Source organism: Trachemys scripta, chromosome 1 (assembly GCF_013100865.1).
Source record: "Trachemys scripta elegans isolate TJP31775 chromosome 1, CAS_Tse_1.0, whole genome shotgun sequence".
Taxonomy (NCBI): Eukaryota; Metazoa; Chordata; order Testudines; family Emydidae; genus Trachemys; species Trachemys scripta.
The window spans coordinates 54,405,772-54,421,258 of record NC_048298.1 but is presented as its reverse complement, the minus strand read 5'-3'; the positions used below and the strand labels follow the sequence as shown (position 1 = coordinate 54,421,258).

Below are 15,487 nucleotides of genomic sequence, written 5' to 3'. Positions count from 1 at the left end.
AAAAGGCTGTGCCCTCAGCCCCGTCATTCTCCAACCACCAGGCTGCAGGAAGGCCCTATTTCTGCTTGTGATCCTCAGCCAGGAACCCCTATCCTGGAGTCAGGTGACTGAGGTGCCTAAGTTGAGAGTGAGTTAGGCACCTCCCTTGCTCCACACCTGGAGGATGACCTGGTGGTAGCAGCAGCAGCACCCTTATCACTTTTTTTTAGCCCATGGTTAGATCACTCACTGGGAAGGCGTGAGAGCTAGGCTGAATTCCGAGTCTGACAGATGGGGAGCAAGGATTTGAACAGGGGTTTTCTAACTCTCAGGAGAGTGCCCTAACACCGGGCTATGGGCTAGTCTAATATAGTGCTCTCTTTCTCTCTCTCTCTTCCGGTGAAGTCATTCCACTGTGTGTGACTACATCAAGAGCCTTTGGGCCAGTGAAAGAGACAGCTTGACGCTTGCTCTATAGCTTAGTGTTTAGGGAATGAACCTGGGACGTGAGAAACCCAGCATCCAGCCCCCCCTACTCCAACAGCTATTTAATTATTTATACAAAGATTAAGGGTTTCATTAGTAGAGATTGAGAGACTCTCCCCCCCACACACACATACACGTTGGACGATGTGATGCGCTCAATGCTAGGAGCCCCCTATTTAAATCCCTTCTCTACCTCAAGCAAAGGAAGGATTGACCCTGGCTTTCCCACATCCCATGGGAGGGCTCTAACCACTGGGCTAAGGGTTATAAGGTGGACAGCAGCAGCATCACTTCCATCTGGATTTTGAATGGGGTCTGATCCCTTACCTGTGCTCTGAGCTCACCTACTGGATCAGGTGCCATAGGTGAGAGAGATGCTCCTCTGCCAATCTTCTCCTGTTTCGTGGCTCGCTCTGGGGCTTAGGACGGAGATAGGTGCCCAGACTCCTAGAGCGATGCAGCAGTGTATGTGCCCAGCGGCAGAAACATAGGTGCCTAGGGAAATTTTACCCTGAAAACTTAGGTGCCAAGTAAGGTTCAGCACCTACAGGGTTAGGTGGCAGCGGAGCAGTTCTGTGGATTGCAGTAGAGCCTAAAGCTGGGATTTAGGCACCCAGGTACCTTTGTGGATTTTGGCTGAGGCACTTGCATCGAAAAAGATGCTTCCAGCTGCTTCTTCAGACTTTACAATGAAGTCCTGGTTGTACATAGCCAGCCAGCTTCATTATAACACATTTAAAGACCAGATTTGTTCTCTCTCTTTCTCTATCAGTTTCAAATGTGTAGTTTTCACTGTGCAAGAGCATCATCTTGTGAGTCAAGAGTGATGTGATGGAACATTATCAGTACACATAGCATCCTGATTTCCTCTTTTCACTGCTCGGGGTTTCAGATATCTCATTTTACAAACCCTGAAGGAATTTAGGATTAAAGGAAAACTTTGCTGTGTGCCACTGCCATCTGCTGCTAATCTCTCCCTTTGGAAGATGCAGGGGGTCTTATTTGATCATATATTTAGTCCACTGCAGTTCTTCAGCTCAATTTGCATGGTCGATTGAATCCTTCTCTTATGATAATATCAGCCTTGCTGCTCCAAGTTTGGTACAAGTCTGCTCATTATGCATCTTGGCAGGTTTTTTGAGCCTGTTGGCAAGGGCTTCAGTTCCAGCACTAGCAAGAAAATTATCCTTTATTTTTCTGTCAATGTAAAAGGTTTGTGCGTGCTTCAAGTCAGCCATTAGGTTACAGAATCAGACAACTGTTCTCGATAGGATGTGTTCCATATTAGAGAACAGAAGCTCGAACTTGTTCTGAAGAGATCTAAGTACAGATAGCTAATGGGCTATTTCCAGAGCCACCTCTGTATCCTCTTAGTTGACCACACCTTCACAGTGTAGATGAAGAACACATCACATTTGAATGTAGGATTGCTGGAAATGGCCATGCAAGGAATTCTGAGTGTAGAAATGCTGGATGGTTATTGTATTTGTTGTTATATTTATTTTTGATGGTACATATTTTTGGTTTCCAAAGTATTTACTTAAAATAAACCACCACAATGTATGTCAAAAGAGAACATTTAGTGCTATAGAGACAAATATTTGTTTAAATGAAGACCAGAAAGAACTTTAAACTAAAAAGGATGTGTCCATAAATATATTATAAAGAAGCACACAGTGGTTTTCTTCTTTAATCATCAAAAGTAAGAGGAAGAAAGGGCTCAAAAGCACCAATGCAAAGTCCATCGGGGAAGAAAAGGAATTCTGATACAATGGAAAATTTACGATCTCAGGACACATCTTTTTTTGCCACATTTTCCCTTTTCTGTCTGGACATTATTTCACAAAGAAAAGCCTGAAAGAGATTGTCCTCCTCATTACGATATAGAAAAATAGCATACCTGATCCTATAGCTACTGAAATTAGTAGGAAGCTTCACATTGACCTCAGTGGGTTCAGAATCTGGGCAAACATGCCTAAATATGCAATGATGTGACTTAGTCTATGCGCCACTTCTAGTGCAGAACATGTCGTTCCTTTTGTACTCCATAGTCTAGGCATCATCCTCTGCTATACACTCTCTGCCTAATATACATGCCTACTGTATAATAGATTCTTTCTATAAAAGGTATCAACTGGACAAGATTTGAGACTTGGGAAAGCAGATGCTCCAACAGAAGGAATTCTGCTTGCTCTCTATCTCTCACTCTCATGTCTTTTGAGAAAGTGATGGAGCCAAATCTTTCTGCTGCAACATCGGGAAAACAGATTAGCCTAATACTTTTCATTAAGATTCAGTATTATACTGGATTTGCATTTTTAAAAATCTCAGAACTATATGAATTTTGGATACTGTTAGAATGGAATACCCTTATCTTAGACCTATCCATGCGTGTTATTTGCCATAACGATTCTTAAAGTAGATCACCTTAACTTTAAGAATCGTTATGGCAAATAACATGCATGGACAGATCTAAGATAAGGGTAATCCAAATATTTGGCTTTAGGGTCATGACTGCAGGGTCCAGAAGGAAATCACCATAACCTCCAGGCACAGCATTGTACACTGTCTAGGTGCACCATGGGGAGGGAGGTGAGCCTTTTTCAGAAGCATCTAGTATGGACCATGGTAGGGTGGCAGGATACTAGACATAATGGACCAGTGGTCTGCTCCAGTATAGAGATTCCTGTGTTATTTTCAAATGTGTGCACGATTTTCTTACAGAAAAGCTTGCTATGCTGAACAAATTCCATGGCAAATAACTACATCCAGGAATCAGGAACAGCAACGTACATGAGGGCAACATGTCTAGGTTGTCTTTGATCACAAAGATAATTAGAAAACTAATGCTGAAAAAATATGTCTTAACAGCCTTTGATCCAACAATCAAGAAAAGTTGGTTTCATTTGCATCTGTCCTAGGTAAGTTTTATAACTATAGGACCCCTCTCAATCCATTAGCATCTTCTGGCCTTGTAATTTTGGATGATTAAAGGGAGGTTAAGTCCTCTTCTGGCCCTAGAAAACTTTGCTGGATTAGGGTTTTGATCTTTTACTACATAAATGCTGCAGGGGAATGTATGAGTTAGCCTATTAACCTATTCTTTAATCAGAAATCCCTCAGGCACTGGACTGAGCCCTGGAAAAGGGGAAGGAAGAAGTGAGAGACAGAGCGAGCACTTGACACCAAGTGTGCTTCTATGAATGGGCAGAATCTCGTTGCCTCCAATGAGGTCATTAGTTACACCCGTGTGCAGTGTGGTTAAGTGAGTTTAGCAATATCTATCATCCATTCTGCTCCTTCCATTTCATGCTTCACAGTTTAATTTCATTTCCACCTCTGAAGTACAGCAGAGTTGTTAGCTATCCTGTTTTTCAGATGCCACTTCAAATTCAATTACAGCTTTATTCTGTCATTTGATATATCAGTGAAAGGGAAACAATCAAAAAGATTGACACTGATCATAATCTGAATTGTCATGCCCAACCCTTGACAGAATAATGAGTTAGAGGTGATATCAGTCACTCCAGGGCTTATGACATGCCAAACTGCCACAGAAGAGGCAGCAAAAATGGTAGTTCTTTCACTGTTTGTGAATGAGACAATATGCAGTACTCTGCAGAACAAATTTCTCTGCTTTTCTCACCATATGCGTGGACAGATGGATTACTCTTTCACTCACACACAATTTTAGAGTGAATATTTGTGGCTGTCCAAAACCTACTTCTAGGGAACAAAGACAGTATCTCAGGAATTTTACTATTTCTATAGAATATGTTGGACTTTATTTTTGCATACAAAAATGCATTCTGTTTAAATTCAGCGCTGTAGTAAAGGAGATTTCTCTTTCAACCACTTTATTATTTTATTTTTGACCATTTGGGCTGTAGTACATTTTAGCACAGGCTATTTTCAGCAACTGAAAAGTTTTTGCAGCATCAAGTGGAATTCCTTCTCTGCTTAATTTGTTTTAATAAACCATAACAAAACATATACATTAACAGATAAAAGAAAAACAAGGATGTGGCGCAAACTAATAAGTGCACAGTAGCCATGTGTCCTTCATTCCTCTAGAATGTCGAGATAGGCAGGCTTGTGTGAGAACAAATGAGGATGAAAATAATCTTCTGTTCTAATAGACACAAGAGCTGCATTGTGAAAAAATATCATTTTAACAGTTTGTTCTCCCACTTCCTTCAACTAAATGCAGTGTTTCGAAATCACAATGATAACAAAATAGACACAAGTAAATGTGTTCCAATACTGTAAATAAAACACATTCTTGCCAATGGGATATGAAGAACTATTTAAAAATTGAATTCAGGGCAATAAGTAATAAGCTACTCTTACTACAAAGAGCAACCGATAAAACAATCTGAACAAAGCTTACACGTACTGTTGATATATCAGAAGGTTAAATTAAGCAACTGGTTTATTAAAATATAATATACATGCTGTATTACTTGAACCTACACCACATCATATATTCACGTAGTGTGTGTGTGGGTGAGGGTGAGGAATATATTGCTAACAAGGTTGAAACACAGAGCTAAGCAACCTACTCGGCAGTTATTGATAGACAAATTCTTCCATCCAAAAATACAGAGGTTATACAGTGGCCTGATTCTATATTGTAGGGAAGGGATACAGAGAGTCTACACTGCAACAGGACTATCTGGAGATATTCTGACCAACTGAGCCTCTGCCTCTGGAGAGTTATGGGTTGGGCACATCAGAGCAAGAGCTCTGCCACCATTTCAGAAGTGAAGCATACATTCCGCCCATCTCATACCTGGATAAGTGCAGAAGGGTGGGGTAGTCAGTGTCTTGTCTGCAACCCTCCCTTCCCAGACCCATTTAGAGAGTCTAACACTGCGGGCAGACCTCAGGAAGTACAACTATAGCCAGCCACTACGCCGGGCAGAAAAGGAGAGCGGCTCTTAGCCATGCTCCCTACTTGCATGCCTAGGGCTCAGCCAGCTCTTTTAAACTTAATGAGAGATTCTCATTGACTTCAATTGGAGCTGATCAGATCCTGACATAAAGTGAGCCAATGTCCACAAGGAGTGGACTTAGGAGGTAAATTCTGATTTCCATACATGAATCATGCAATGTTTCCAAAGTACACTCTTCCCTTTCAAATATTTTTCTGATATGATCCTAAGACAACTTCTAAGAAATGTCTTGCCCTATGCTAGAATAGCATTTTTTATTTCTTATTCATTTTGCAAATGAAAGTCCACAACTCATACTGACATTATCAGTGCTGACTTCTGCTGCCACCAATTCAATGGAGCATGGGGATCTGAACTCCAACAGGATTCCAGTACACAAAAATGAGAATACCATCTGCATTTTCTCATCTTACACTTAATAGCACAGGCATGGCTGACTTTTAGTTGTTGCAGAAGCCTCTTAAGCACATTAGAATATAATGGTTACAGTAAACTAGAACCTGCCACAAAACTGGATGTTTCTGTCCTTCTTTTCCTCTTTATAGCTCTGCCAGTATTGGAGGACTTCTCAGAATACAAAGTGCTTACAAATCACTTGTGCCACTTCCGTATATCTCAGTACTGTGATTAGCATTCACAAAGTTGTTAAGCAAGTCCAAATAGCCAGAAGAGCATGATACCACACCTGCTCATAGCTAAAATGATTTGCCGTGGCTTCCACAGGAGTGGACAGGAATGGTCACTGAGATTAATGATAGAATAGGAGAGGTTCCTGAATTCTGCGATAGATTTTTCCACATAAATATTAAAGTTCTAAGGGAGACTTTCATGCAGGAGCATGTTCATGGCTTTCTCCTGCCACCATACCTCAGTCTGCCTCCTGCTGACACTGCTACTGGTGCTTTTTTGATGCTGTTAGGCCTAGTTGCTCTGAAGCGCTGCCATTGCCGTAGTCTGCTCTTTCCACATTGTGTGCAGCAAAGCGGAGCGATAGCAGAACTGACCCAGCAGCAGCGGTCTCACTATTCATTTTTGCTTTAAGGCTTTGCCCATGTGAATTCAGATTTTTGCAAGTGAAAATTTGCACATTTCAGAAGGTTGCAAAGGTCATTTCCCCCAGGGAATGCTGTTATTTGTGGATAAAAAATAAGTGGAAATTCTATAGAGAAGTAAGTGTTCCCATATTAGCTCTGTGCAAGAGCACACCTCCTTTGTAACGAAAACACTTTGTTGCCTCTAAAATCAAATAGCCCTTTTAGTGGAAATCAGTGAAAACCTGAAGGGAAGCCACAAACCATTTTCATAGTGATCTACCTTCAAATTCAACATATCACATTGGAAGAAAGCAGAGAATGAGCTAACATGCATAACATCCCCAAGTGTTTTTAATATGCTTGGCAATGAAGGCTACAGGGAGAAAGAGAGATTCACATATGAAAAGAGAGTCCAGGATGCTAGTGGCCTCTGAACTCAAACATTTGCATAGCAGCCTAACTTGTCAACTGTTTTATACAATGACTAAAGTGATAATACACAGTGCTGCATATTTCTTTGTGACACGTACTTTGGAGGAGATGGGCGAAGAGCTGACAAATTGGAACACTGCCTAATGTACTGTGACCAACACGTAATCCACCATTTGAACCATGAGCAACATATCTACAATAGACATGACCCCACTCCGTTTGGTTTAGATCATGCCTCATCTTTCCTTGCATAGCTGCTTAACTCTGTGGAAGTCCATAAAAGAAGGACCATGCTAATGAGGTTCAGACTCAGCCAGGAGTTTTATTACTAGTTTGATAGAAAGACACATTAAATGTCAACATCAAGTCCACAGATCAGCTGTGCAATGTTTTTATTCTAAACCTGTTCAAATGGATGATTTGATGTGTACTTGGTTTTCATGGCCACCATTTCATAGAGGGTAATTTGTCTTGGACAAGCCACTGACACTTACTGTACAATATGCTGAAAAAATCCTTGATGCTGCTCCAAATATGTGGAAATTAGAAAATAAATGGGGAGAAACTCAGATGATTCCCCAAGGACTAAGAAATGGTACCAGCAGTGTTTGTTCCTAATTCTTACAGATACCTTAAGATTCTTTCTATTCTGGTACTTTGTTTTCAATGCTTTATGTCACAGGTAGCAGTGATTACTAACTAGACATGTCAAATGCTGACACCTTCTCCCCATGTGTCTGTACTCCTCTGAAATACGTTCAGAGCTGTATTTCCTGCATTAATGGAAAAGCAACTTGAACACTGCTGACTCTTTTGGGGTCACAAATTGAGGCACCATTGACTGGTTAGAGAAAGTAACACTGCCTGAAAAAGAAAATGGCAATTGAATTTCAATGGATCCTGTAAAGTTAAAATCGTAGCTGCTACTTCTCTCTGCAGAGCCACCATTGACATCAGTGGTGGCAGAATCAGATCTCTCTAAAAATAAATCTTGCCTGTGTTCAAATTAAAACCTTCAATTATTTAAATCAACAGAATTTTAAAAATCTTACTTACTTTAAATTATTCGTGCTGTTTTTAAAAAGTGTATTTCTTGCAGATCAGACCAAGAAATATATGAGTAAACTTACTTTGATGTGTTGTTAGTTGTCACTTTCCTGTTCTGATGCATTGCTAACATGTTTGGTTTGCAAACATGGCAAGGGAACATGCTTTTTAAAAATGGTTCATTGGAATTTAAAGCAGCTTCATGAAAACATTTAGTCTTAGGTTTGTAAAAGCTTATTTTTACAAAAACCTAAATGTGGGGCAAATTTAATCTGGTGATGTCCTTTAAGATGGCTTTTTCCAGACAACATCCGAGTGTATCTTAGACATATTATTGGTTCTCTTCCTTTTCCTGCTTCATTCTTAGAATCAGTTTGCTTAGTCAATTCTTCCTCCTCAGCTTTCTCCTTGTGACTAGAGATGGAGACTGTGCTGTTACTTGCTTTTTCACTTTGCCACTATGTTATCTTGGTGCTATTTCAAAGCAAAGAAGGGGCCCAATTCTGCTTGCATAGAATTCAATGACAAAACTCCCATTGACATCAGAAGAGTAAAATTAGGCCCCAATTCATTTTAACGGGCTCTCCTTTGGATTCCCAACTCATTACCAAACCCTGCTATTGTTACCTTTGTACTTGTCTGAGTTGAAACATGTTCAGATTTCAAGGGGTTCAGGATTTTTTTTGCTTTAATCAACAGTTATACAATTTTTGTGTTTTGCATTAAAGTGCGTTATTAATTTCCTTACCATCCAAGCTGTGACAAAATCTCCCATCCAAGTCCCCACTGCAGCAACCTTCATAAAACTTTCGTTCCTGATGCCCATAAAGTCTGTTATGATGTATGCCCTGTGGAAATAAGCACACAGACTGTAAGTTACACACATTTATTTGTTTTACTGAGGGAAAAATATTTTTAACATGAAAGATTTTCCAGCTTTTGTATGACAACATATTCGGCCAGATCTCACATCTACAGGGGTCAGTTCCAATTAGAGATGGAGAAGTGAATATGGTTGTACAACCGTGTCATTTTTTTAAGCCAAAGATTGACAAAAACTTCTGAAGACTGTAAGAAGAGTTCTACACTTTTCACCTCTCCCTGAGCACAAACAGAACTGTAGCATTCTGTCAATTGGAGAGCTCCCATAAAAAATAAAGTCCTTTCATCACTCTTTAAAAATAATTGAGCCACTTGACCTTAAATTCTGTGAGTCGTACAACCATGTGTCTTTTAACTTAAGAGTACATATACCCTTCATTTAATTCTAGTGAGAAGCAATTGTCTCAAGTTCTTGTTAAATTTCAAAATCTCCATGGACATACTTTATCTAAAAATGAACAGAAATGTATTTTCACACATATTAAGCTATGTTCAGGGAAGGACTGTGAGTTAACAAAAAAACAAAACAAAACCCCCCAAACATTCTACTCAAGAAATGGAGCAAATGGAATATGTAACATCACACAATGGTCTTCTATCCACTTCAAGCTCAGTCCAAAGAGACAAGTTGGGAACAACCTATACCCGTGCTAAATTTGAAGTATCTTTCTTACTCACAGCTTAGGGCATATTTATTTCCTTTGTTAGCAATCCTGGTTTATTTTTTAAAGAAAAGCTTGTTCTCACTTATTTATGTAAGAGCTAATACGTTGAACTATAATGGGTCTTACATTGTATCTTTTCAAGTAAACATGTATTTACAGGCTTCTTAAAACAACAGACTATATAAATACAACAAGGAGTCTGGTGGCACCTTAAAGACTAACAGATTTAATCTGTTAGTCTTTAAGGTGCCACCAGACTCCTTGTTGTTTTTGTAGATACAGACTAACACGGCCACCCTCTGATACTTGAGACTATATAAATGTTACACATGTTCAAGGATGTGGATGATGAAGCCAACTGACTAACAACTTCTTGGAAACTAGTGTTATCTATTGTGCAATAGTATAGTATCCATCACCAGAGACTCTGACCCAGTCTGAGCAAGGAACACACTGACCCAGATAAAATCCACACATGCTGTGAAAGGTCAAACTTGTTCTTTTCTGGGGTTTGGCTTTATTGAGAACTCAAATAATAATAAAGAACATAAACCTCAGGCAAACCAACCTTTCTTATAAACTGGTCCTATTAATAAGCCATGCCTTCCACAATGAATTAGCAGAACTTGCTCAACCACTTTCAGTAGGTTCTAACTTCTGCAGACAGAGTGGTACCCATATATAGACTCATTAACTCACAAATGCTGAAAGGTCCCTCTCTGTGAAGGGCTTTATTAAAAAAAAATCTGCATAAACATATTCAGAATTAATGCAGAATTGACTGCTATGCTGTGCAATTGTGCCAGGACTGGATCACATTGTGAAAACTCCAAGTACTCAAATAAATCCTGGTACCAAATGCAGATTGTTAATCAAATATCAAACCAAATACTACAAGACAAGCATTGTAATACTCAATTAAGCAGCACAAAAAAGCAGGCATCAGAATCTCTGTCAGAAGAATGAAAGAAATTTCTTAGGTGTCAAGAAGCAGATTTCACGACTGCAGTGACATGGACATTGAAAGATCATCTGAATGAAACAACTTTAAGAGCATTCACTATAGCTGATGCAGTACATCAGACAGCTTCTCCTGAGGAAATGAAGTATACAATGATCATCACCTTGATACTGTGATCTGAAGAATTTACCACAATAATGTAAAGTAATTCAAGAAAGTATGCCCCACCACACACATCTCCCTGAGGTTTGAGTAGGTGAGTGAGAATTCTCTGAGAAGGTCAGAAATGCATCCTGAAACCTTGCAACAAGGTTGCAAACCCTTCTGATGCAGAAAAAGAAGAATACAAGCACAAGGAAGAGGCACAATGTTAAGTTTAAAGTAGGATCTTGGGGATTTAGTAAAGAGAAAGGACTTCATAATGGCTGGTTCTTGGTTGTTCCAGTCAGTCTCCCTCTGAGACCCAGGAGAATAAGGCATGCTGGGAAATAAGTTTATAAACAATACCTCTTTCTCAGTGTTGCCAATCCCAAGCACTCAAAAATCATGTCACGCTCTAAATCATGAGATTGGCTTAAAAATAATATTTTTAAAAATAATACATTTGGGGTTCTTCATTTTCTCTTCTGTTTTTTGAGCCTTTAAACTTCATATTTTCAAACTTTCTTCCACAACCCTGATGGCTAGAAATTAACTTAATTTTTTAACAAAAGCAGAAATTCTCAAGTAATCACCCAACACCATGGATCATAGAATCAGCGAAATGTAGGGCTGGAAGGGACCTTGAGAAATCATAAGGTCCAGCCCCCTGCACTGAGGCAGAACCTAGCAAACCTAGATCATCCCTGACAGGTGTTTGAAAGCCTATTCCATTGTTTAACTACCCTGTTAGAGTTTTTCCTAATATCTCACCTAAATCTCCCTTGCTGCAGACCCCATTAGTTCTTGTCCTATCTTCACTGCGAACAATTAACCACAGTCCTCCTTACAACAGCCCTTAATATATTTGAAGACTGTTATCAGGTCCCCTTCAGTCTTCTTTTCTCAGGACTAAATATTCCCATTTTTTGAACCTTTCCCCATAGGTCAGGTTTTCTACACCTTTTATCATTTTTGTTGCTCTCCTCTGGACTCTCTCCAATTTGTCCGCATCTTTTTTCAAATGTGGTGCCAAGAATAGGACACAGTACTCAAGCTGAGACCTCACCAGTGCCACATAGAGCGGGACAATTACCTCCCATGTCTTACATACAACACGCCTGTTAATACACCCCAGAATATTAGCCTTTTTTGCAGCTGCATCACGTTGTTGACTCATTCCGTTGTGATCCACTATAACCCCTCAATCCCTTTCAGCAGTACTGTTAACTAGCCAACTATTCCCCATTTTGTAATTGTGCATTTGATTTTTCCTTTCTATGTGCAGTACTTTGCACTTGTCTTTATTGAATTTCATCTTGCTCATTTCAACCCAATTCTATAGTTTGTCAAGGTTGTTTTGAATTTCAGTCCTGTCCAGTAGTCGCATCGGGTGCCCTGGTAGAAATGTTATGAGGGCTGAGTCCGGTCTTTCGATTGGGAGTGGCCTTCAAAGGGCCTTTGGCCCTACTGGATCTGTGAAGCTGCACACAACTTTTTATATTCAGTTCAGTAAAATTAGGTTTACAATTACTGTTGCTACTTACAGGTATGCCAGATTGTGATACAAAATTTCTAAACAAAGCTTCACAACAGCTCTGGCAAACCGAGAAACACCTCTGCCAAAACTGTTGTAAAACTCCGTCCAAGAACCCCTCACCATTTTTCTGGTCAAACAACAATTTAAACCCGGTAAAGCATTAAGTTACCTTAAGGATTAGATGCTAAATACCAAAATTAAACAACACTAGCTTATTTTGTTTGGCAAAAGTATTTTTTGGTTTTACAACCCCAAAACAATATCAATTTATTTTAAACTTATAAAACAAAGATTGTACACACCAGGAGTGTTCTTTAGGAAATTTGACTAACTTTTTTATAGTCAAATGATTATTACTTAAATAACCTTTTGCCTGGATTATTTACAGACACTCCCAAAGGAATGGCTGCAAAGAAACCAAAAATTTTCCTTTTTATAACACCTTTTTTTTTTAACATTTGTACATAGTTTTACTGCTTAATTTTTTTCCAGTAACTACAGAGTTAACTTCTCATTTTCCTTCTTTTAGCTTCCTCAAACTGCGGTTGCCTGCTTGTCTGGGCCTGATCTTTTTTTCTTGTTGCATTATTTCTTTCATGGGCACAGGCATTGTTTCACTACCAATTTAGCAAGGAGGACTATCTCCCCTTTTATTTATTTATACACATATATTTACATACACACATTTATTTAGATGCATCTTATTTAACAATAACCTTAATTTTTTTTTATGTCCAGACTTAATACAACCTTTTCTTAAGGCGGTAACAACCCCTCAGCACCGGTGCATTGTAGGAAAGGATATTAGCAGGGCTAGGGAAAATGGGAAAGGAAGGAAGAACAGCAGTATTAACAGCACGATAAAACGGGGGAGTCACACCTACTGACCGTAGGAATAATGACTTCTAGCTAAATTAAGGAGGGGATTGCTGGTTAAATTCCTTTCTCAGTCTATTTTGAGAGAGGGTACTACTGAACTTTGGGAAGGGGTTTTGCTGGGTTTAGGTGAATTTCAGCCGGTTGGGCAGACCCAATGTGCCCAACCAGGTTGGCATGATCAGCCCACAATGAAGGGGGGGAACCTTAGCCAGCAGTTCCTGTTGCAACAAGGAAGGGCTGGGGTCGGTCTCCTCCTTTAGAGTGTCCTTCTGCAAAACTGCCAGAACCCCATTGTGAGCGAGATCAGGCACGTCCAGATTCATACCATTTGGGGTACAGCAGATTATACAATTCCAGGGGAGACCAAGGTGCATGCACAGACACCAAGGTCTCCTGACCCGAAGCGCCAATGCCTGGGAAATGGCGCAAGGGGAACATTTCCTCAGTACCGGGAGACACTGTCTGAGGGGTACAAGTAAGGGCTTTTGATACTTAAGGCGCTTAATATTTCTTGCCCTTGGAGCCTTTAGGGGCTGGACAGCAGCTCCCTGCCCAGTTCCATCTGGGGGGAATTGCAGGCTAGGGTTATTCCTAGTGTACCAGTTCCACTTGTTTAAAAATTTACAGGTTGAGGGACCATAATTAGAGTACATGTACGCGGCAGGAGTGCCCTTTTCTGGCATGGGAATCCACTCAGATTCCCCTGCCCCCATTATGGATACCTGACAGACAACCACAACCAAATGGAAGGCACCCACAAAGGGCTAATTTAACAGATAGGCTAGCACAGTGGACAAAATATACAACACCAAAACATATAACATTTACCATGTGCCCTTTCGCCTTTTTCTTTTATGTTCCCAGGCGATGGTGGAACTTACAACTCAACATTCAGGCATTCACACCGGACGGATTAGAAAAGAAAATGTGGCCACCGCACACACCCCTTTCGGCAAGGCACACCGGCCTGTCTTCAGGAGAACGGCGTCGACTGCCCCTCTGCCTCCGGGGTAGCGGGCCGTTTCCAGGGGCTCCCTCGCTCTCCGAGCGGGGAGGAAGCCTAAGGCTCCGGGCGGGGAGTTAGGGAAGGGAATTCGGTCGCAGAGCATACAGACCAGAAGGGGTCAGGAAAGGCACGGTCCCTGCACACCCCTCCCTCAGCAAAGGGCACCGGTCCATCTTCGAGAGAATGGAAACAGGCACCCTACTGCTTAGGAGTTTGTGGGCGGTTTCCCGGGGCTTCCTCGCTCTCCAAGCAGGGAAGGGAGCCTAGGGCTCCAGGAGGGAAACAAGGGAAGGGGACCCTGCGACCCTCACTCATTCGTAAACATACGGCACACCCTCTAAACTGGCTTTTAGCCCCAATTATTGGCGGCTAGCTTTACGGCACTTCACTACTGGCCTACTGCCGGCGGGAAGTTTTTGCTGGCTAACCTGAGGCCGCCCCCGGGGTCAACCCTCCTTGACCCTCCCGGGGTCAACCCTTACTGACACTCCGGGGTCACCCTCAGCCCTCCCAGAGCCCACTTCAGGGTCGCCCTCGACCCTCCTGGAGCCCACTCCAGGGTCGCCTTCGACCCTCCTGGAGTAAACAAACACCAAACAGACACAAACAGACACAGGACGGACAGGCATCAGGCTGGTAAGTCTAGCAACAAAAGGTTCGGATCACAGCGCGTCCTCACCTAAACCCCGAGCCTATGGGCAGCTTCCCACCAAAGCCCAAATAGAGACAACGGTCTCTTACCTGGCGCCTGGGGTCAGTGTGGAAGCGGTCCGCAGTCCTCCGGTTCGGTTGGACATCGAATGATCCCGGACGAACCCCCAAATTGTCGTGGAAAAAGTCACCTACGCATCGATTTTAGTTCAGAGACTTAAGCGTGAGGCCTGTTTATTGAATACACACCAACACGTTGGGGGTAGCAGCTATTAGGAACTGTTCCCCCGAAGTAAAGCACTCACTAGCTTTTAAAGCTTAAAACGGCAAACAAATTACACACAGTTAAGTAATAATAACCTTATTAGGAATCAAATTACGTATACTTGGGCAATAGTGATCTTATTAGGAAAGGTAGGGTCTTTTGGTACTTTCCGGTATTCTTTTGTAACCTGCCTTGGTATGGGTGCAATTTGAGTTATGGTCTTTTTGGTACTTTCCAACGTGATTATAACCTTGCCTTCTACGGGGTGCCTATTACACAATTGCCCTTTACAGGGTACAGTTACACAATGGGGGTAGTTATACAATTGGAATAAGGGAAGGCATGGGTTACATTCACTTAGGTTACTTTATTGCTTCACACAAGTGATTATTGTATTTTAAAAGCAGTACACACATATTGCAAATTATTTTTGTTGCTGGGGCTTTCCACACACACCCCGCCCCCAACCGTAGCCGTCGGAGTTCAACTTTTAGCTTAGCGAGAGGCCTGGGGCCTGCTTGGCTGCAAGGCAGGCCTAGGCCAAGCACACAGAAGCCCACACTATTA

The 15,487-nt window shown here is 41.3% G+C and overlaps 1 protein-coding gene across 3 annotated transcripts in view; it reads right to left on the bottom strand.

Annotated features, from left to right (window-relative positions):
* The window catches only part of TMEM117 (transmembrane protein 117), a 345,104-nt gene that overhangs the window by 173,958 nt on the left and 155,659 nt on the right, over positions 1 to 15,487 (bottom strand). For all 3 annotated transcript variants that reach the window (XM_034769923.1, XM_034769909.1, XM_034769918.1), the window contains one exon: positions 8,682 to 8,781. In XM_034769923.1, the coding sequence (XP_034625814.1) occupies positions 8,682 to 8,781 (100 nt within the window). The remainder of the gene's footprint in view (positions 1 to 8,681; positions 8,782 to 15,487) is intronic.